The sequence below is a fragment of the Chinchilla lanigera genome, unplaced genomic scaffold, assembly GCF_000276665.1.
Source record: "Chinchilla lanigera isolate Chin_1 unplaced genomic scaffold, ChiLan1.0 scaffold00030, whole genome shotgun sequence".
Classification (NCBI taxonomy): domain Eukaryota; kingdom Metazoa; phylum Chordata; class Mammalia; order Rodentia; family Chinchillidae; genus Chinchilla; species Chinchilla lanigera.
Window position 1 is genome coordinate 2,581,018 of NW_004955431.1, and position 23,394 is coordinate 2,604,411.

Here is a 23,394-nt window from a genome sequence, read left to right on the forward strand (position 1 = left end):
AATGGTTATTCTCAAACCTTCAGGTCTAATGTTATTCACCTTGCTGGGTTTTAGACTTATTTGGGACCAATTTCACACATTTTGTGTTTTCTTCCTTTCGGGATAGCAATATCTATGCTTGTCCCACCAATTATATTTTGCAAACATACAATTGATTTCATAGGTTCAAAGCTGAAAAAAATATATACTTCAGGATGACTCAGTTTTCACCCTAGGTGATAATTGAGATGAGGCTTTGGACTTCAGAGTTGATTCTGAAACAAGGTAAGATATTTGGGACTGTCAGGGTGGAATGAAAAAGGTATGAAGTGGGGGGGGCAAGGGAGGGGTGGATTATTATGGACTGAATATGTATGTATCCCCAGAATTCATATGTTGAAGTCCTAACCCCTAATGTGATCGTATTGTTAGGAGTACCTTTGGGAGATGATTAAACTTAAGGTGAGATCATGAAGGTGAAGTCCCCATGATGTAATTAATATTCTTTTAAGAAGAGATACCAGGGATGCTTCTCTCATGCATATGAGAAGACAGTCATCTGAAAGCCAAAAAAGAGGGCCCTCACAGAGAACTAAATCTGCCAGCACCTTGATCTCAGAGTTCCCAGACTCCATAATTGTGAAAAATAAATGTCTGGTTTTAAAGCCACTTAGTGTATGTTATTTTGTTAATAGCACTCTGAACTAAAACAATTTGAAAACGTGTTCTCCCATTTTGAAGGTTGCCGTTCCTCCTGTTGGTTGTATCCTTTGATGCATAGAAATTGTCTTATTTTTCCTTATGTTGTGTATAGTTTTACTGTCAAAGCCACAAGATCGTTGCCAAGTCGTGTCATGAAGCTTTTCTACTATATTTTTTTCTAAGAATTTATTAAGTTCTTACATTTAGATCTTTAACCCATTTTGAGTTCATTTTTGTATGTGGTATAAAATAGAATCTTCTTTTACATGATATCCAATTTTCAAGACACCATTTTTGGAAAAAATTGTTCTTTCCTCATTGAGTCATTTTGGTACTTTTATTGAAGATCATTTGACTATATACTGTTTCAGAAAGTTTTCTGACCTTTCTATTCCATTGGTCAGTTTGTCTTCCCTTATGTCAGTACCACACTGTGTTGATTAATGTGGCTTTGTAGTTTGTTTAGAAGTCAAGAAATGAGAATCCTCCATCTTTGTTGTCTTTCAGAATTGTTTTGGCTACTTAGTCCTTTGAGGTGCCATATGAATTTTAAGATGAACTTTTCTACTTTTGGCAAAAAATGTTGAGATTTTGTAGGTATTATACTATATTGAATTTGTAGATTACTTTGAGAAATATGAACGTCTTCAAAGTAGGAAGTCTTTCAAAACATAAACATTGGCTGTCTTTCACTTATTTGTATCTTTCTTTCAACAGTGTCCTGTAGTTTGTGTATATAAGTCTTTCATAGCCTTCATTAAGTTTATGCCTAAACATTTTATACTTTTTGGTGCTATTATAAATGAAATAGTCTTTACTTCTTTTTCAGATTGTTCATTGTTAGTGTATGGCAACACAACTGATACTGTGTTGTCAGTTCTGTATCATACAACTTTGATGAATTTGTTCCTTAATTGTACCACTTTTTGTGGAATGTGTAGGGTTTCTACATGTAATATCTGTAAGCAGATCGTTGTATTTCTTTTCAATTTAGATGTTTTTTATTTCTTTTTCCTTATGCCCAACTTCTCTGGCTAGAATTTCTGTTACTGTGTTGAACAGAGGTGATAAAAGTAGGCACCCTTACCTTCTTCCTGATCTTAGAGAAAAAATTTTTGATTTTTTTTTATCAGTAAATATCATGTTCCCTGTGGAAATTTTTATATATGGCCTTTATTATTTTGACAGAGATTCCTTCTATTCCTAATTTGTTAAGTATTTTTTCATTAAAAGGGTATAGGTTTGTAATGCTTTTTGTACATCAATTGAAGTGTTCGCATAGTCACATTAACTTTTATTGAAATATAATATGCATGGAGAAGTACATACAAATTCATTGTGCAGTTCAGATAATAATTCAATGATAATAACCATGTAATTGCCTCGTAGGTCAGGATACAGAACAGTATCAGCACCCCAGAAACTGCTTCATGTTTCATTTATCCCTATGAGCAACCACTGTCCTGACTTAGCAATATAATTGTTTTTATTTATTTTCAACTTTTTATAAAGTTATACACTATGTATTCTTCTGTATATTTTTCATTCATATTGTTTGTGAAATTTACCCATGTTATTTCCTGTATCACTAGTTCATTAAGTCTCATTGCTATATGCAATGTATTGGATGAATCAGCCAAAATTTATTTACAAGAGGCATTAAGTTTGTATATACTTTCAGGATATTAACAAACTATACTTCAGTGAACCTACTTTTGGTCCACATGTGCATGCATTTCTTTTTGGTCTTTGCTAGGAATGTAATATTTTAGTATATGTGCCAAGTAGAAGTGAGCACTACTAAGAATGTGATAGCTAGATCATAACTGAGTATGCATTTGTTCAACTTTGGTAGATAATATAAAACTTTCCAGAGTGATTTTATGAGTTCATTTCAACTCTACAGGAGTTTGCCAGTTACTCCATAGCCTTACATCCCCCTGATATTCTCAATCTTTTCATTTTTATCATTCTAGTGAGTGCATGGTGATATGTCATTATGATTTTCTAAATTAACCTTTTCCCAATTAACTTTGAGAATCTTTTTATATTTTATTGGTCTGTTGAATTTCCACTTTTATGAAGGGTGTATACAGATCTCTCATTTTTTGCTGTTTTTAAAAATCAGTTTGTAGGCAGCCTGTAAATATTCTACACATGTACTCTTTTTTATATATGTTATAAATATCTTCACTTAATCTGTGCCATACATTTTATTCTCTTAAAGATATTCTTAAGTGTAGTTATTAATTTAACTGAAGTCCAGTGTATTATTTTTCCTTTATGATTTAAGAAATATGTGTTATATCCTACTTAAATCTTTCTCTGTCCTTTGATTATGAAGACATTTTTCAACACTATCTTTTGAAAATACCTTTTGCCCTTGACATTTAGATCTGCAGTCTTGACTGTAATTATATTTTTTTAAGATTTGTTTGAAAATAAAATTTTAGTTTTAAAAAAAGTGGTAGCAATTGTACAAAGATACTCAGGTTTTCTTCAGATTCCCAAAATGCCAAATTTTACTTCATTATTACTATATAAATAAATATCTGTATAGATAAATATCTGTATAGATATGGACATTGATATACTGGAGCCATCTTTATTTGTGTATAAAACTTGATTGTTCAAAATTTACACATTTGCTGGTCAGTGTGTAAACCATTTTATGAGTTAGAGTATAAATCATTTTTACTTACTTTTAGCTTGAAATGAGCCTTGGGTGGGTTATTTGCTCCCTGAAAGTTAACAACACAATAGAAACCATTGCTACTCTTTTTTTCTTTTTTGCATACATCAAATATTACATCATAAAAATGAAAAACAATGCATAATTAAAGCCAACAGGCTGTTTATGGTCACAAAATAAGTAAAAAGTGAGTAGTAATGTTGTCAGGCCGTTCTTTTAGAAATGGCTCATCAATTAAAATATTCCAGGTCCTCCTTGCCTCAGACAAAGAATTGAATGAGAAAAGGCCAAAATGATGCCATCCGTTTTATTTGAAAAGTGAGTGATGAAGGGCCAAGGGAAGAACTAGCTCAGTAGAGCAAACTTGGGCCACACAAAGAGGAAAGGATAAAAGCAAAAATCTAAGAGTGGGCTACCTTGAGGAGTCAAGATAGCAGACTTCTCATGGTATCTCTTCTCTTTTATGTCATCCGTATCTTGTGGAAGCCCACAAGAAGTTCCACATATGGGGTCGTAGGAATTATCGGACACTGTCCTGGGATCTTGTAATTGACAGGTCCCACCTATTTTCTTAGCCAGCTTTGTCATGCCCTGCCTCCTATATCAATAACAAAATTAGAAAAAATGGATTGGAAGAGGCTGCAGAGAGTATGCTCTACCCAAAGAATGAAAGGAATTTCCAAGGTAATAAATGCAGCATTTGAGTTGCAGGATTGAAGTTTCTAATTCTAAGCCTAAATAAAATCACCTACTTTGCGTATAGCAGGCAAGAAACCATTTCATAGATAAAACTGGTGTGTTGTAGATTTTAAAAATAATAAAATTAAATATAATACTTTAAGTGAAATGGTAACATTAAAGTTACATGTGGCTCCATACCCAATCTCTAATAACATATCATTCTTACAATTAATTTAAAGATTAAGAAATCTGTATTTACATGTTCAAAGCTTCCAGTCCATGTCTTGAAAGCAAACTACGGATGAATACTTAGCATTACATTCTAAAATTTAAGTAGAAATGGTGGCCTACAGCTTTAAATATACTATATAGAATATCACAAATAGAGTACAGTGACAAAATGAAAATAGCTCAATAGATTTTATTGTTTAAATGTTAAATAAATTTATATTAATTTAGGAAAATGAGCAAATGGGGTGATGCATGACTGAAGTTACAATCATTTGGGAGGCAGAGGCAGAAGAGTCACTTAAACCCGGGAGTTTGGGGCCAAAATGGCTAACAGTGTGACTCTATCTTTTAATTAAAAAATTCAATCCTCAGCACCCTCAGAGAGAGAGAGAGAAAGAAGAGGAAGGAGGAGCAGGGGAGGATGAGGAGGAGGAGAGAGTGGGAAGGAGCAGAAGATGGGGAAGGGAGAGGAGAGGACAGTTCATAAAGACTCTTTAATCCAGGTTGACTTCCTGGAAATGTTTCTTCTTACACCAAATTATGTGAGATGTAACAGGAAAAATGATACATTGATTCTTTCTCATCTTAAAATTCTTTGTTCCACAGAACGATATTATTTGACATGATTTAAAGTACTCCACAACTATCTCTCTCTCTCTCTCTCTCTCTCTCTCTCTCTATATATATATATATATATAGTTGTGTGTGTGTGTGTATATATATATATATATAAAATAATTACATAACAATACTCTGTTTCCAAAAAACCAAGTAACCAAAAAAAAAAAAAGAATAAAACCAGAGGAACAAGTAATGTAACAGTTTATGTTACTGAGCAAATGTTGGGCCATTTTGGTTTTGTCTGAAGAATCAATGAAAAATCATAATTATTATTTACTGCCTTGAGGCAAATAGGGCAATGAAGGGAATTTGATTTTCATAATCATCTTGTTTGCCTTAGAAAAAAATAAGTGGTCATTTTGTCTTGTTTTGTTATTTTAAGTGTCTGTCCCAATGTTGAGGTTAAGTAGTGGTGGGTAAATTAAGAAACATGTACAGATGAAAGAGGTAGAGAGAGAGACAGACATGGAATTTAAATAACAGTTTTTGATATATAAGCTTTAATATATCTCACTACTTTGACAATTGCTGAGGTGATACATATGTATATATTTTTTTTCTTAAAAGGTCTGTTAACTGAAAAAAAGTAGTCAACAGTATTTTCCTTGACAAAAATATCTCTGTTAAAGAATGAGACAAATCTTGAGTGTATTTTAGTATATTTTAAGAATATGTACATAAGTGGCTATATATTTTTTGTCTTTCAGAGTTGGAGGGTTATCCAGTATATTAATGTCTTATTGATAATGGCAGAACATCCACCTCTGCTGGATACAACTCAGATTTTAAATAGTGATATTTCTCTTCTGTCTGCCCCTATTGTAAGTGCAGATGGAACACAACAGGTAAGGAAACTGAAATGTTTATTTCTGTATGTATAGTACACATATATTTCTTTCAAAGATTGCAAAATGTAAATTTCACAATATTCATGTTCTGAACTCTAGTTCCAAATGTTTTGATTTTTGTTAAATGATAAAATAAGACTATTTTTGAAATTGTTCATAAAATCTCTCACTAATTAACAGTCAGATTTCTTGTGTGTGTATTTAGTTGCCATTAAAGTTGTTTTTCCTTTAGTAGTCCTTTGATTTTTTGACTAAATTTAACCTTTTACCTTAATGATTATTGTAAATCATTTCTTCAAGTCATTAGGAAATTATAACTTGGTTGTGCAATTGAATGACTACATTATAAAATACAAAGCTTCGTCTTCTTTTTCTGCCCATCTTCTCTCCTCACCAGACGCCTGTCCCCTTCTAAAATTATACATAAAATTCCTGAAAAGCTGCTATGTTCTGTTACCCCAATACAGGGATTTAAAGATATAGTTGCGTGATTGCACTGACTCATTGCTTAATTAAGTAATCCTGAAACAATGCTTTTCCATAAGCACCTATTATACGTGCCAGACAATGTGCCTGTTTTCTCACCTACCTTATATTGTAGGTATTTTATATGATAGGTGAGAAAATGAAGACTAAAGATATAATAAATGATGAGGAGGAAAAGGAATAGCTTGGGTACCTGTGATGTAACAACAGGTATTGTGCTAAGAACTTGATGGTTTCATTTAATTTTCTTAACAATCCTATAAGATGGTTACGCTTGTCCTTTTTTCAGATAAATAAAATAGGTTTCAGAAAAGCTAAATAACGTCATCAAGATCAAACACCTTGTGTGTCTATGCTTCTATTACTCAACACCTCCTTTGGAAACTTTTAAGAAAAAGTCATTCTGTTACTTTATAAACATAACTTGTATAATGGATAATTATGATTTTCTTACAAGATAAAGGGTCTACTTTTTAAACTTTGCTATTTAAAATTCATTAGTGATTAGCTTGGCTTCTAAATATTTCTGTTTTATGTAACCAAGACAAAAAATGTTGTGTCCTGGTTTTAATTTTCACATGTGCTCAGATAACTTTTAGTGGGAACTTCATTTCACTAATTTGTTTTTCATGGTCAAATTTAAGTCTATTACAATTTTTCCCCCACAAATACGACATGTGACAGATACTTACTTTAGTGAAACTTTTGGGATGTCCTCTGTTACCATTTGCTGCCTCAGGCCAGTTGGTGGTTTCAAGTTGTTGATAAATCTGTTGCATAAAGAAATCTAAGTAGTTATAGTACCTTAATGTAACTGCTATAGTTGTATATGCCAAGGGACACATCACCAGAAAAAAGCACCACTACATTGCCCTCTAATGACTTCACTTCTTAATTCACTTTCCTCATTACTGGGACAAAATACCCAATACCCACAACTTACAAGAGAGGTTTATTTTGGTTTGTACTTTTAATCCATAGTTGGTCAGCTCAAGGCAGTAAGTAAAACATGGTGAAAGGGTTTGGAAAAGGAAAGCTGCTCACATCATGGCACAGAAAGGAATCAGCAAGAGAAGGGTGGAGTTAAGAGGGAAATAAAAAATTTTAGGTCACACTCTGAGACTTAAGGCAAACTCTTAGCTGTGACCCCCTATAAAGCTGACATATACTGGCCCAGGGTAAACACTTACATTCCAAAAAGGAGGAACAGGGGATAGAAAGGAATGGAACCAAAGCAATACAGAAACCCAGACATTAAACCCAGACAGACATTAAATCCCAGAGCTTTGTGTCCAGCACCTACGCAAGCTGTAGCAAGATGGGAACTTCAGAGGCCTTGGGTGGCCTGACATGGCTTATATCTAGTTGTCCCCCAAAACCTCATGCGGTCATAGGTGGGGCTTTTTGGAGGTGGCTAGATTTAGGATTTGTGCTGCTGGGATCAAGGATATGATGCTGGTATCGGTTTACAGTCCAATACTAGGATTAAGAGTGTGAGTGCCCCCTTAGGGCAGGTAGCGCTAAGGGTAAGATATAAGAGACAGAAAGCTATGGTCCTCCCTTGTTGCTTGCTTGCTTTTGTTGTTTTTTGTTGTTTGAATATTTCTCTTCTGTGATGTCTCTCTGCCATGCCACCCTGCCTTGAAACCAGCCAACTATGAACTAAAACCTCTACAAATTGTGAGCTAAATAAACCTTTCCTCCTTTAACGTTGTGTGTCAGGTATTTTGTCTCAGCAGTGAGAAAAGAAACTTAAGTCACAGCCTACCCCTCAATCCTGCCCAGTGCAGCCCTCGTGGCTTCTCACTTGGGCTGACTTTGCTCACTGACTGCAGCCTTCCTCCTCAGACATTCTACATTCTGGCATCTCTAACTTCCTGTCATCTTCACTGCACTTTCAGCATTACACAGTTCCCTCTCAGGAGAACACTGCCTCACTTCCCAGGTCTTCTGAAATCTGGGTAGAAGCCTTCTTGACCCCACAACTCCCATTTGCATTCTGCCTGCCTACATAACCAGCAGCATGTGGATGATACCAGGATCTACTGTCAGCTCAAGCAGTGTCCTGGCCCCCTTGCACCATGACTACAGAGGCCTCCAAGTGCCTAGATGGCTGAGTACTGTGAACTAAATCCCAGCAAACCAATTCCCTAGTCCAGCGATCAACCTTTTAGAGCTATCAATGATGCAAACAGCCTGCTGCAGCATGCTATAAGTTCACCACCACTGCCCTAGTGAGTTCTTTTTGAGCAGAGCACCCAGGAGCTCACCTCTCAAAGAAAAGTCACTTTTTCAGGCTGAAAGATAGGGTCTTGCGATTTCCTGAAATGCCCTCAAGGCATCCTTCTTATTGTCCTGATGTAAAGTACCTGACTTTTCTTTAATGCTAATCTTTTTAGCAACTATGCTTTCCTATTCTCCAGATTTGTAGGCATTTCCCTTTGGAAGAAACTAAAAACTTCAAATGGCTCTCTCATTCCTGTTTTTTAGTATAAACCTGACTGAAAGACTGAAAGCCACTAGTAGTACCTATATCACAGCTTAACTATTAGTCTGCTTTGAAATTTCCTCTTTCAGATTAATCCCTGTCTCCCTTAATCTCAGTTCTTCTACAGAGTCTCCAGACATGAGCAAGATGTAGACAGATTTTTCTGCCAGAGGATAAGCACTTGCCTGAAGCCCAACTGCCAGTGATACTTTGTTCCCAACTGAGCTTGGTCTTTACTGTCTGCCTTTTTGGTCTTCTGAGCTCTGTCCAAAATCTCTTATACAGCTCTGCTTGACAACATTCTAGAGCTGCTTCTCCAGCTCAAATCTCCAAACCTTTTCAAACTTCTCCTGTGAACTACTTCCAAAGACTTCTGAACCACATGTTTGGGTCACATCACTACAATAACCCCACTTCTCTGGTACCAAAATCTGCCTCGGTCACTTTTCTTGTTGCTGGGGAAAAAATACTCAACACCTGCAAGTTAAAGGAGGACAGGTTTAGTTTGGCTCACATTGTTCACAGTTGGCCAGCTCAAGGCGGGAACACATGGTAGAAGGATTTAGTAGGGGTATGCTGCCCATGTCATGGTGGATAGGAAGCAGAGACAGAAGGGAGCCACTGTGACTCTCCTCCAAGTCACACCCACAGTAACTCATTTCTTCAAACAGACCCCACCTCCTAATGGCACATTCAGCTGTAGGCTATCATAACTCAATCCCCTTTTAAAAGCCCTACCTTAGGAGTGCATGAGGCTGGGAGGGGGGGCATCCAGATATAAATCATAACATCTCCCTCCCCAGGAAGAAGATTCTTTTTGGCAGAATATTTTTATATTTTGAGGGCACTATGGCTATTTTGTATACCAGTAGTATACAAAGATGGTTAAGAAGGTGGTGAAAGGAGCTGGGGATTTAGCTCAGCGGCACAGCACCTGCCTGGCAAGCACAAAGTTGTCAGTTCAATTCCCAGTACCGGATGAAAAAAAAAAAAAGAATGAAATTAAAGAAGGTGGTGAAAAGCATTGACATTCTCACTAGCAGGGAGAGAGCTGAAGATGAATAGAAAGAGCATTAGACTTTGCTTAGTTGAATTTGATTTATGTGACTTAACTAGAATGTTTCATTCTCTAAAAAGTGGAGGCAGTAATATCCTCTTAGAGTACCTAAGGCTTTGAGAATGAAGTGAGGCTGAAGGAGCCCAAATGTTTGTCGGATGAATCAAAGCACTCAGTAACTATTTTAAAAGGCTAAAAAGTTATATGTACGCCACTCAATATTTCAGTCAATAAGAGGTAACATGGTGAGTACTGAATCAGAAAACTGGGAAGATAATTAGGAAGGATGTGTACTAAATCCAAGAAATGGACCATATTTGGTAGAATGTGAGAAACTAAACAAAAGTAGGTAACAGAGGTTGAAAGGCAATAAACTTGACAGCAGTTATTTCTTTATCTTAACTTAATGGAATGCTAGTTAGAGCTTTCCTGTAGAGATACAATACTAGGTAATTAATACCTGGATAAGCAATAAACTAAAAGATAGTCTACATAGAGGAAGATGTCATAAATATGAATAATGTTAAAAATTCAGAATAATAGATTTTTGTTTGTTTTTACTTTCTTAAGAATATTAGATGGGATGATTTCTGTTGTCATGCTTGGGATCGAATTAATTTTTTTACAGTTGCCTGTTATCTATCTCTGCATCAGTTTTTTGTTTTTGTTTTTGTTTTTGTTTTTTCTGATTTTAGGCAGTAAGTATGGTTGCTGTTTATCCAAGTTACTTTCTTATTACTAGGACAAAATACCAGAACCCAGGAGGTAAAGGAGAAAAAGTCTGTTTTGGCTCACAGTTTGTAGAGCTATCAGTCCATAGTTGGCTAGCTCCAAGGTAGAGCAGCATGGCCAAGGAGAAATAGTCCATAGTGAAGCAGCTAGCCTGCCTACTTTGTGTCCTTTCCTCTTCATGAAATCTACTCAGCCACACCTAGAGCTATGCTAATCAAAGTAGGAGACTAATCCAATTATTAGATACTCTTAATCCAACTTCATACACCCTAGATCCAGCCTTCCACAAAGCCCTGGCTATGAAAGTATGAGGTTTGGGGGATATCTAGGTGTAAGCTGTAACAGTACGGCCTCATACTACATATTGTGGGTCTTTTGGCTTCTGTGTTACACTAGAGGGAATCCCTTCTAGCATCACTGCTAGTCTTGCTTTTAAAGAAGCAGCAATAGACATTAGTCGTTCATTATGATTAACAGCAGCAAGTCCCCACTCCCCTACTTTTTTATTAATAGACCTTCTTTTTTTAACAATTAGTTTTAGATTCACAAGAAAAATCAAACAAAAAGTTCTCAAAAGCTATCTCTTCTGGAGTTTCCACTATTACTATATTAGTTTAAATACTGTTAACACATTTGTTACAACTAGCAAACAAATATTAATTTCACAGTATACATCCTAGAAATCAGCTTTCTGCACATTGGTTCTTTACAGATCCACACACTCCAAAGTGTTCCGTTTTGCTGATCTCCTTGAACTGTGATGAGCCATATATCAGGGAAGCTATACCTGCTTGCTAGCACAAACTCTACCACTATTCGTTGCCTTCCATTCATTCCTATGGGCATTAGGAAGCAAAGAATATATGACTTGCCACACTTCTGTAAATACAGCAGAACCTTCTGGCAAGTGATATGCATTTCTTACAAGGAATTCTTCATGCATGAAGCTCCAGGATATTTGTTGGACCCAGGACTAGATACATCCCAGTGTATGCAAACTGCCATTCACAGTATACATCTTAGAAATCAACTTTCCAAAGTTAATGTTAAGGTCCATATGTTACAAGAAATGTATCTTTAACCATTGTTTATTTTTGCCATTGTCTTTAGCTGGTTTTCTCATGCTAATTTAGGTACTTTTCTCTTGTTGCTGAGACAAAATACCAACATACCTGACACCAAAGTTAAAGGGGAAAGGGTTTATTTAGCTCACAGTTCGTGGAGTTTTAGTCCATAATCAGCTGATTCCAAGGCAGAGTGGCATGACAGAGGGGCAACCATTCTTGGCAGTAGAAGACAGCAAAAGCAGCAAGCAAGGGAGAGGAGAGCAATTAACGGTGAGCAGAAAGCAGCAAAAGCAATGAGGAGAGGGAAATAAGCATCTCTCTTCCCCTTTTATTTTATCCAGACTGTTAGGATTAGGGCGGTGCCAATCCATCAGTCACCCAGCCTTAATCCCAGAATTGCACTATGAATCAGTCACAAACTCTAAATTCAGCTACCTTTGAAAAAGCCTGCCCCCAAGACTTAATGAGGCTTTGCAGGGGGAACATCTAGACACAAACCATGACACTAACATTTGACAACAAAGACACCTCTGACATTACTAGGTGATGTAATTTTATGGGGCTACCGTAGCATGTGCAGTTCATTGACTAAAACATTATTCAGTGCGTGACTATTAAGCTTCACTTGTTAGTTTTATTGCCAGACCTTCTGACAAATATGTAATGTCCTGTATCACTATTACAGCTTCATACAGAATAATTTCACCACCCTAACAATCCCCTTTGTTTCACCTGTTTATCCCTTCTTCATGTCCCCAAAACTTCTGGTAACCACTGATCTTTCTTAATATCTCTTGTAATTTTCTTTTTTGCAAAATGCCAGGTATGTGAATGCATATAGCCATTTCAAACTGGCTTCTCTCACTTCAAAATATTATCTAGAAGTGAAGATAATTTCTTTCCATGGCTTACTAGCTCATTTCTTTTAAAAAATAATGTTCCATTTTATGGATGTTCTAGTTCATTTATCCAGTCATCTGTTGAAGGGTGTCTTAGTTACTTCTAGTTTTGGGATACTTAGACATAAAACCACTGTAATCTTCCTGTATAGACTTTTGGGTGAATATAAGTTTCAACTTAAATTAAGGAAACACCTAGGAGCATGATTGTTAGAGCATATGATAAAGCTGTGCTTAACTGGAAGAAATGAGCAAACTGTCTTCCAAAGTAGCTGTTCCATTTTATGTTCTCATTCATTCCCGAGCACCAAAAACAAAACAAAACAAACAAAAATTCAACCTACCTATCAAGATTTTTATCAGAATTTTCTTTTTTTTCATTAATTTTTTTATTGTTTTTTAATTTGCCCTCTCCTTTGTACCATGGTATTTTACTTTATGGAAGTGACTAGGAGATAAGAGACAGGCTAATGCCATGGAAGGAAGATTTTTTATTACCTACATTTTAGAAGGAGGAAAGGAAAACTACAGGGGAAACACCAAATTTTGGTCAGGAAACAGACAGAGGCAAAGACTAGGAGAAAGCAAACCTAGGTGAAAGCTTTTACTAGGAAAGGCTATAGGAAATGCAGGGTAGAACAGAGCAAATAGATTAGGACTGGTTTTAGTACAGTGATTCCAACAGGCTTTGGATTGCTAGTTATCTTCTTCCTGGCCCTGAGATGATCTAAAGTAGTGAAAATAATGACTTGGTATGTAAAAATTAGTTAAGGGGGCTAAGTCTATAGACTTGGGATTGGTTGGTTTACAAATGAGAGGTGTGATGCTGGCCAAACACTTTGTTCTTTGTAAGAATTGACTATACTTTGAGAGGCCGCTCTCCCATGCAGATTAAAATGTTTAAATGGAGCAAGGCTGAGAAAACAAAATATAATATAATAACAATAATGAAATGTGGATTAAGATTATATTAATGATGCACAGTTTAAAAATATTGAGGAGGTAGAACTGATTAATAATTCATAGAATAAAACTGAGAATAAGAATTTCCCTGGGCATTTTCTTTGAGTATTTGGGTGGATGGTAGGAACATTGAATAGGCAAGTCTTAGCAATCCAGATAAACAAATAGCCTCTACTGCCAATAATTTACCAAAAAGTACATTGTTCCTGTTCTGTGTCCTTCACAAGTTAGATGTTGCTTTGCCTGCATAATCTTGATTTGAGACCCAGCCAGCATCTAGGTAGAATGTTGCAGATACCCTAGGGAACTAAATGCTGACCTCCATTCACATTTCATGAACCAACAGACTTGTCATCAATGGGCTGGGGGTAATCTTACTTTAGGGAGAGGCAGCAAATATGTTGGGGGAAGTAGTCTTCTACAATAAAGAGAACAGAAGTAGCAGCAAGTTTTGGATTTGGGGAAGCATGAAAGAATTGTGTTTGATTTTAAAGTATTACAAAATGGATGTCTAAGTAGAGGTAATAAAAATATTAGCTATGATTTACACGCTTACCATATGTCAGCTACTGAGTCAAGTGTTACATATGCATTATTTCATTTAATTTTCCTAACAGTCTTAGAAAGTCCCCTGAATATTTCTGAAACTAAAAGTTAAGAAAGGTGTTACTTGTTACAAGCTTAAATAACAGCTTTTGAAAGAAAAAAAACAGGATTTAAAACTAAGTCAGTGAGATTCCTAATCATGTGTTACAGTTTTAATACCTATAAAAAGTTAAGGTAATGGATTAGATTTCATGAGAAATACCTGGTTTGAGCCAGGAATACAGAAAGTATGAGAATTTTATGGGTAGCAAAATCATAGGAATGAATGAGATGATTTATATTGACAGAATTTTTATTTGGTGGGAGGCAAGTACTGTAATATGATTTCTGATATAGTGCTCTAATAAATATGCCTATGATGCCAAAATGAAACCGGTTTATACTGTACCTTGTCTTGAACATGTTGAAACTGTTTAAAGTCACCTATATGTGTCTTATTTTCCCAGTTTTTCCTTTCACCATTTTTGGTGGGCTTGTTGTTTTCCCAGTTGTTGTTATCACCATAGGCAACTTTGATAATAGCCAACTGCCAGGGATTGTTTTAGAAATACTCCCTAGGAGGAATGCTGTTTTCACTAAGAGAGCTCAGGTCAAATAAAGACCTGAGAGGTCAAATAAAGACAAGGATTGCAACTAGGTGTTTTTAGGGAACTAGTATAGTACCTCATAGACCAGTTAATGGCAATTCTTTGAAGATGAAACTTTTACACAGTCCCAAATCTGTTCTGTCCCCTCTGATAGCTACTGTTCTGCTGGTTTTCACTGCTGCTCTGGTTTTGAGGCTGTTGGTTTTCAAGGCTACCGTGAAGCTTGGGAGAGGGAGAAAGGAGTAGAGTAAACTGCGGTGGTTTAAAGTTCACTGTTAATACCAGGATTCAGCTGTCGTCCTTTCATGGATTATTGCAAGTTAATTAACTCTGGTTAATTTCCAAAGTTTTGAAAAACCTGGATTTGACCATTTTTACTTGTATTCTCATTGCTGTTATGAAAAAGTAAGCTTGGGAGGATTTATACTCCACCATTCCCAGTGTCATCCCAAAAAGAGGTTTTAACAGGTAAAAATGCAAAATGATTCTGTATAGAAAATAGCATTTTTCTATTATTTTAGATTTCTTTTTATTGATGTCTAAACTTTGGAATACAAAGTATCTGTTAATTACCAGCATCTGCAGTGTAATCAGTTCCCACCTTAAATAAATGCATGATTGTATTTCTTACACACAGTAAAAGTATGTTCAAACCCTGATGGATAGATAGTCCTATAAGGAAGGGTTTTTTAAATTTGGTTGGTTGTGTTTATTGTTTTTTTGTTTGTTTTTTGTTTTTTTCACCTGACTCAACTGTTTACTTTAGAATAAATAAACCACTTCATAGTGACTAAATTTCCCTGCCTTGGGGCCCAAGTCTTTTCTGTAGATAGGCAAATTTTCATGCATAGCAGGTTCTTTCTTTGGGCACTTGATTGAGAATTCTCCCCAAAATATTCAGAGCCTTTTGTCCAGAGGAAACTGAAAAACAGAGCAAGAGAAAGTAAAAACACTTCTCCCTTTCTATAACACCTAAAATCCTAAAAGATACTTTTTTTTTTTTTTTTTTTTTTTGGCTTTTTTCCAGTACCGGGAATGGAACTCACGACCTTGCGCTTGCCAGGCAGGCGCTGCGCCACTGAGCTAAATCCCCACCCCCAAGATACATTTTTGAGATTAGCTTTTACCTCATACTTTTGCTTCTTTATCTCCATGAAAGCTGTGTTTGGTTTAATTGGGAAAAAAAGAAGGAAAAATTTGACTAATAAATATCAGATAGAATATCTTTTAAATGTGATTATATTTTTAAGTTTTCAAAAAATGTATATATATGCATTTTAAAAACTCATAGCTTATATACCAAACAATAAACATTCTGTAAACCTTAGAGGTGAGATTACTGAGACTTTAAAATAATACTCATAATAATACTCATAATACTTTGTGACATTAATTGTGTGTCCCAAAATTTTAATCCAGACCCTCAATTATAGAGTTCACAACCCAAATTAATTTTCTTCTAATTGCTCTTTAGCTTTGCCTGGCAAGTGAAATATGTTTTTGTTAAATTCCCCACCCTTAGAAGTTTTTGGAAAGGCTAAAATGTAAATATTAAGCCAATCTGTTCTCATTGAGGTTTGTTTCTTCTATACACCTATACCATGCCACTGTCCATGCAGTATTTCATGAGAAAATCAAATACTTCTAAAAATTTTAGTATAGTTTATTAATTTTTCTTTGACAAAAAAGCCTTGCACTCTCCCCACACCCCCAGTGGTATTGGAGCCTTTGGTTTACACACAGCCCTTTTTATTCTGAGATGGCCTTCTTACTGAGTTGCAAAAATGCCCACACTGAGCTCAGACTTGTGATCTTCTTGCTTCAGCCTCCCAGAGTGTTTGGATTACAACCAGCTTTGGAGTTCTCATTCTTACAGGATTTCTCCTTACTGAAGAGTATATCCTGTGTGCTGCAGGAAATATCTTAAATTTAGCAAATGGTTAGCTCTCTGGAAAAACAGATATCTTTGACTATTCTCTAGATAAATTTTAAGCGCATTTGAAAACTAACTAGAAACAAATTGTGTAAAAATTAGAAGAAAATAAAACTAGTATTTATCAAACCTAGATCAGTATTGTCCAATGGAATATAATATAAACCAAATAAATAATTTAAAATGTATTAGTAGCCACCTTTAAAAACTTTAAAATGACCAAAATTAATTTTAACGTTTTTTAACTACTTAGCCCTGAATAATCTTTACTTTAAAAATTAATATATGAATTATAAGAAAAAAAACATTAAAGGCAAAAACAAAACCATTTGCAGTTACAAGCAGTTTGGATGTGACCTAGGTCATGTGTATACACACACAACATGCCATTTTATGTGACTGAGACTATACAGTGTGTGTCATACTTTTCTCTCTCTTTTTTTTTTTTCCCCGGTACCGGGAATCAAACTTACAACCTCACGCTTGCCAGGCAGGCGCTGTGCTGCTGAGCTAAATCCCCAGCCCCTGTGTCATACTTTTCTACACATTGTGAATATTCATCAGTTGAAAATATCAAAACTACAAGGGTATTTTTGATATTATACTCAGTATGTTAGGAAAGATTGTAATCCTACCTTTCTTTAGCCCAGAATATTATTCCAACATGCAATCCATATAAAAATTACTAATTACGTATTTTACATTGTTGGGTTTTTGTACTAAAAGTCTTTTCTGGTATTTTGCACTTACAGTATATCTCACCCAGACAAACTATATTTTAAGTGGTTGATAGCTACATATAGTTAGTAGCCACCGCACTAGACAACATAGCCATAGATGAAATTAAATATAGAACCAACAGAATATATCACAGAGGTAATATTAACTATAGCAAAATGAACAATTAATGTAAGAGGTGAAAATACTTGGAGCATAACATGGTACAGTATTATTAACATGCAAAGAATTCATTGAAGTTACTAAGAACACTTAAGAGCCCAGAAAATAAATGGGGACATAAACTGAAAAAAAGTGACCATAAAACATAAAAATAATAAGTGCAGGTTTATAAGTTATTAATAAGGCGAGCCGTGGTAATTCTCTCCTGTAATCCTAGCACTGTAGGAGCCTAAGGCAGGAAGATTTCAGTTCCAGCCCAGCTTAGGTGACTTTACTGAGACACTGTCTCAAAATTGAGGCTGAGAATGTAGCTCACAGTGAAGACCCTGGGTTCAATCCTTAGTACCACTTAAAAAAATAAAAAGTGCAAAAGTAGCTGGGAATGTAGCTCAGTGACAGAATGCTTGCTTACCATGCATAAGACCCTTTAGCACTTGGAGAGAGGGTATGTAAATCAAAACAGTAGTATAATGTTCCATTTCATCTGTCAAAATAGCAAAGACTGTAAGGACTAATTTTACACAGAATGTAATATAAGAACTAATTTTCCAGGTTACACAAAATGTAATAAAAACGTGCCCTTAATAGGCTATGAGAGGGACCAAAGGCTAGTAAAACCCATGTAAAGGCAATTTAGCAACAGGCACCAAAATTCCTTTAATGGGAATCTATCAGACAATACTAATTACAAAAATGGGAAAAACTATGTATCGGAATGCTCACTTCAAAACTGTTTATAACAATGGGAAACTTGAAAACTACCTGAATTCCTTACATTAAGGAAATGGTTAAGTAGTTAATAGTATAGTCATTTGGTGGAATACTTGGAATAATGTAATGCATCGATATGCTTTATAATATTAAACTTCTTTGAAAGATGCAAAACTGTGACTAGAATGTAGAGGGGGAAAATCAATCCTGTATAGAACAAGACTAAGAAATGTAACCAAATGTTAATAGTATTTATCTTAGGCTAAAAAGACATCAGACTTTTTTTATTCCAGTCCTCTATCTTGATTTTTCAGATTTCATAAAATTAGTATATATTTTAACTTTATAATAAGGAAACTACTTTAAATGGGATTAATTTAACACATTCTTGTATGTAATTTAAACGTCATATTAATTCAAATATACTAACCTCACTTTCTACGTATCAGTTTATACTTCAGAAAGGTGCAACTGATTAACTCCCATAGATGATCCAAATAGTTTAGGGTTTGACTCCGTCTCTGTTTCCGAATGAAGTTTATTGACTGTCCAGTACAATTTTCTCACTATCTTCTTTTTCTATTCCCTTTACTTCTGGCCCAACTCTGACTTCCAGAAGAGTAAAATAATACTTTTTTTAACAAACAAACATAAAGTTAAATAGCTCAAATCTGCTCTCTTCCCAGCCGCACTTAATATTTATATGTGTTGACTTGCTCTGCTGTAGTTTGTATTAATACTTGTTTCCTTCATTTTCAGGTTATTCTGGTACAAGTTAACCCAGGGGAAGCTTTTACAATAAGAAGAGAAGATGGACAGTTTCAGTGCATTACAGGTAAGAAGGATAATTTATTACTATTTATGACAAAAACCAAAAATTTTTGATATATAATAATAATATATGCTTAGAGTTTCTTCTTTCCCGCTACAACTACACAATTACAATATTGTGTCATTTAACTATGGCAATTACTTCCTCACTAGTCTGTTTGCCTGGTTTCTTTATTAATCTTAACTATAGTATTTATTCATATCACTTTGTTGCTGAAATGTCTTCAGTGAATCTGGTTGAGACTCATTAGTCTTTCAGAAAAATCTTTCAACTCTCTGGCCTTATTCCCACTTTCTCTTCAACACTACTTCCCTTCAGTTTTTTTAAATCAGCTGATACACTCACTTGAACATCTCTCGTGCTATATTACTTTCCTTATCTAGAATTCTCTTCCTGTTACCACCATTCCAGACTATTCAGGATCTACCAGGGTTTCAGCACTGAACTCAGATATTAACCTTTAATTTTTCTGAATCTTCTTTGGGCAGGGTAATTCTTTGCTGTGGGAGCTGTCCTGTGAATTGTAGGATGCATAACAGAATCACCTGGCCTATGCCCACTAACTCCTCCTCCCCACTGGAGGTGGGGGGAGATTGCTCTCAGTTGATGTGAATCATTTTCATGTGTGAAGATGAGTGAACTAGAAAAACTCACTGGCTAAGGTTGTCCTTAATCAATGTGACTAGTGTCGTAATGAAAAGGGAAGATAGACACAAATATACAACCCAAAAAAAAGGTGAAGGTGGAGGTCCCCAGGCAGGGAATGCTAAAGATTGCCAGCAGACCATCAGAAGCTAGGAAAGATGGATGGACCAGACTCTCCCTTATATCCATTGGAAGGAACCAATTTTTCTGATGCCTCTGGCCCAGATTTGACCTCTGGCCTCCAAGACTGTGAAACAGTACATTTGTGTTAAGTCAAAAGAAAAATCACTACCTTTGGAATTAGAAAGAGAACCTGAATATAATTCCAACTCTCTGTGAGCCTGCATATGTTACTTAAGTTCCATAAGTATATTTCTATCAGTAAAATTGCCGTCCCCGCCGATAATAGTACACTTCACAGGATAATTGTGAGGGAAAAAAGCTATGTATGTAATGTACTTCAAATCAGACTTGGCACATATAAAGTATTTGGTAAACAGTGGTGATGATAACTGAAGTGTGATTGTTAATAGAAGTAAACTCCATCTCCTCTGAAACCTTACTACACAGTTATTTTGACATAGATTCACCAAATAGCTATGTGCTGTCTTTTAGTATTTCTTCTGATTGTAGTATTCAAATTATTTAAATTTTGTATCATTTACCTTGAAATGTTTATTTAGTCCAAGTAAGGTCCAAGCTCTGTGAACAGGTAACATTTCTTACACTTAATTGAAGATCATATCCCCTTCAATTTTTGGCATTGCATATAAAGATTACCTCATAATTTCTGCTTTAATTTTTAAAAGAGTACATTAGAGGTAAGGTAACTATATATTTTATCATCCAAACTGGAATACCTGTGGGAGAAAAAGGACTTTTGTAATTACTCCATGACTACTTCAGGTAATCTAGGATTTAAGGTTTTGTCCTCTCATTTAACCCAAACTGTCTAGTCTGTTTAACCATTAACCTAACTCTTTCTGGGAAAGTAATTAGCTCCATAATTAAAATTCAGATGTTCAACCTCCCATTTAAGACTCTATATGTCTTCAAGTAAGAAATGTCTCTAAAGTAATTTAAGTCAATTGTATGGCAGTTAAGGAACTTTACAAATAGGAAGAGTCCACATGTGTGGGCTTAAAAGACACCAGGCAATAGATTTTATAAGCAATAAAATAATAACCCCCTTTCTTTACTTGTCACTTAGGTTTTCAGGAATATAATTCCTTCTTTTTTGGAGACAGGATCTCACTATGCAGTTCTCACTATATAGCCTTGAACTCACTATATAGCCTAGGCTGTCCTCAAACTCAAGACAGTCCTCCTGAGTGCTGGGATTACAGGCATGTACCACTGTGCCTGGCTCCTCTAATTCCATTTTTTAGTATGTACCTCATAGAATGTACATTCCTAATAGGGCACAGTGGTTTATTTAGATATCTTTTAAAATTATTGTCCATAAATATTGTTTGTAATGGAAACATTTTAGTTAATATAACATTGGATTTTTTAAAGTATTTTCAGATGGAGGTACTTGCTACTGTTTTAACATGACTTAAAATATAAAAACTTACAATCCCAGGGGCTGGGGATTTAGCTCAGCGGCAAAAAGCGCCTGCCTGGCAAGCGCAAGGTCGTGAGTTCGGTTCCTGGTACCGGAGAAAAACCAAAAACCAAAAAAAAAAAAAAAACAACTTACAATCCCAGTTGGATAACCTAACCCTGAATTGTAAATAGCTTGTATTTCAAAAGCTAGTTTATAATTAATCTGTAAACCTCCTCCTCATAAATCTGTTAAATTGATTTTGAAAGTGATGGTGACCTCTTCAGTTATGACTAACGGGCCTATCTGATTTATAATGTGGCTGTAATGCTAACACAGTATCTTAGTAGTAAGAATTCATTACCATGTGAAGATATTTTTGCACAGAGACATACTGCTTTGTGTCACTGGAAAACATACTCCTTTCTCTAAGTGACAGATTATCACAATGGAAGCTTTATTTTAAAATGACTGGGTAGAATTTGTTCTGTTTTGGTTTGGTTTGGTTTGGTTTTGGTTTTTTTTTCCTCTTTTGTCTTTTTGAGAGAAGGACTTGCAGTTCAGGCTGGCCTTGAGCTCACTTTGTAGCTCAGACTGGTCTTGAACTCGCAACAATCCTCCTGCCTTAGCCTCCCTAGTGCTAGGATTACAGGCATGTGCCACCACACCCAATTTAGAATTTTTAAGCACAGGAAAGGATGAAGGAAACCAGGCAGAAAGTAAAAAAGTTCTTCTCTTTATTTTTGATTGTCCAAAATAACAAGATGAGATGTAGATGGTATGAATCATAGTAAGCAAGGGGCTGGGATTGAAATATTTATATGTTCTCACTCCACGCAAGAGACGAAGTCTGATGACTGCTGGCGTTCATTTTCTCCGTTTTGCCACCACTGTCATGTAGCAAGTCCTTTGTGAACTAATTCTAGAGCTAGGCAACAGGAAGAAAGTCTCAAAGGAGGAAAATCATACTCCAGTGAAACTCAGAGTTAAAATGGCTCTAAAGCCATCAAATCAGAACAACTGTTCAGTGGTAGTCACTATACTCATAATAGAAAATCTCTATAGTAAAACCTGGAGAAAGGAGATGAATCCAGTATAAATTAATAAACATTTGAATTAAAAATTCTTTTTGAAGTAGTTTATTGCCTGTCAAAAAATTTATGAAAACATCAAAGTAGGTTAACAGAGAACTTTAGAGCTCTAAATAATCAGCTTTTATTAGAAATTCAGGATTTGTGTTATAGCTTGTTATGGGTAGGACTTAGTACTTTTTTCTACTCTAGTATACTTCCTGTGGAGATAAGCCTTTTTTTTTTCCGTGAATTTACTAACTGCTGTGCTAGTTGCTGGGAATTCAAAGGAAAGCAAGGTGCAGTTCTTGCCATTCAGGAACACTGTGTATAGTAAGGGAGGAGAAAGGGAAAGTTAATGATATAAGAATATAAAGAGATCACTAGTGAGATGCATAAGGTACTGTGAGAGCGTAGAAGGGGCACTGTAACACAGTGGTATGTAAGGAAAAAATTCTTTTGTGAGAAAGTGCCATGTGAGCTGTCTTTAAGGAACTATCAGTTGGCAGCTGGACAAAGAGTTCTAGTCATTTTAGACAGAAGGAACAGTGTTCACAAGCAGCCAAAGGAAAGAAGGACTTGAATTATTTAAAAAACCACTGAGATTAGAAGTGCTGAAAAGTTATATAAAAGGGGGATATGGCTATAGATGTATCTGAAAATGTAGCCTTATCTTGAAATGAGCACATAGACCAAAAACTACCTGACCACCGTCACCTCCAGTACTGCAGATTGAGCCCAGGGCTTTTGGATGGAGCTACATTTCCAGCCCTTTTTTATTTTTTGAGACAAGGTCTCACTAAGTTGCCAAAGCTAGGCTTAAACTTGGTGGTCATCTTGCCTCAGCCTCCCAGAGTGCTGAAATCACAAGTGTGTGGCCCCGTGCATGGTTCAACATGCTGAGTACTTTAACTGTGTGAGGTTTCGAAGAACCTTTGAAGAAGTGTATATAGAGGAGTTAATATCCAACTTACAGTTTTTTCAAAGCTCAGTGAGACCTCCCATTCAGTTAATATGTGGTACCTGTCAGCCCAAGTCTTTGTAAGGGTTGTTTTCCACCTTCTGAAAAAACAAACAAAAGGAAAATAAGGGGGCTGGGGATTTAGCTCAGCGGCAAA

The 23,394-nt window shown here is 35.6% G+C and overlaps 1 protein-coding gene across 2 annotated transcripts in view; it reads left to right on the forward strand.

Annotated features, from left to right (window-relative positions):
* The window catches only part of Fndc3a (fibronectin type III domain containing 3A), a 143,286-nt gene that overhangs the window by 27,707 nt on the left and 92,185 nt on the right, over positions 1-23,394 (forward strand). For both annotated transcript variants that reach the window (XM_005387570.2, XM_005387571.2), the window contains exons 2-3: positions 5,614-5,751; positions 18,943-19,018. In XM_005387570.2, the coding sequence (XP_005387627.1) occupies positions 5,653-5,751; positions 18,943-19,018 (175 nt within the window). In that variant the 5' untranslated portion in view covers positions 5,614-5,652. The remainder of the gene's footprint in view (positions 1-5,613; positions 5,752-18,942; positions 19,019-23,394) is intronic.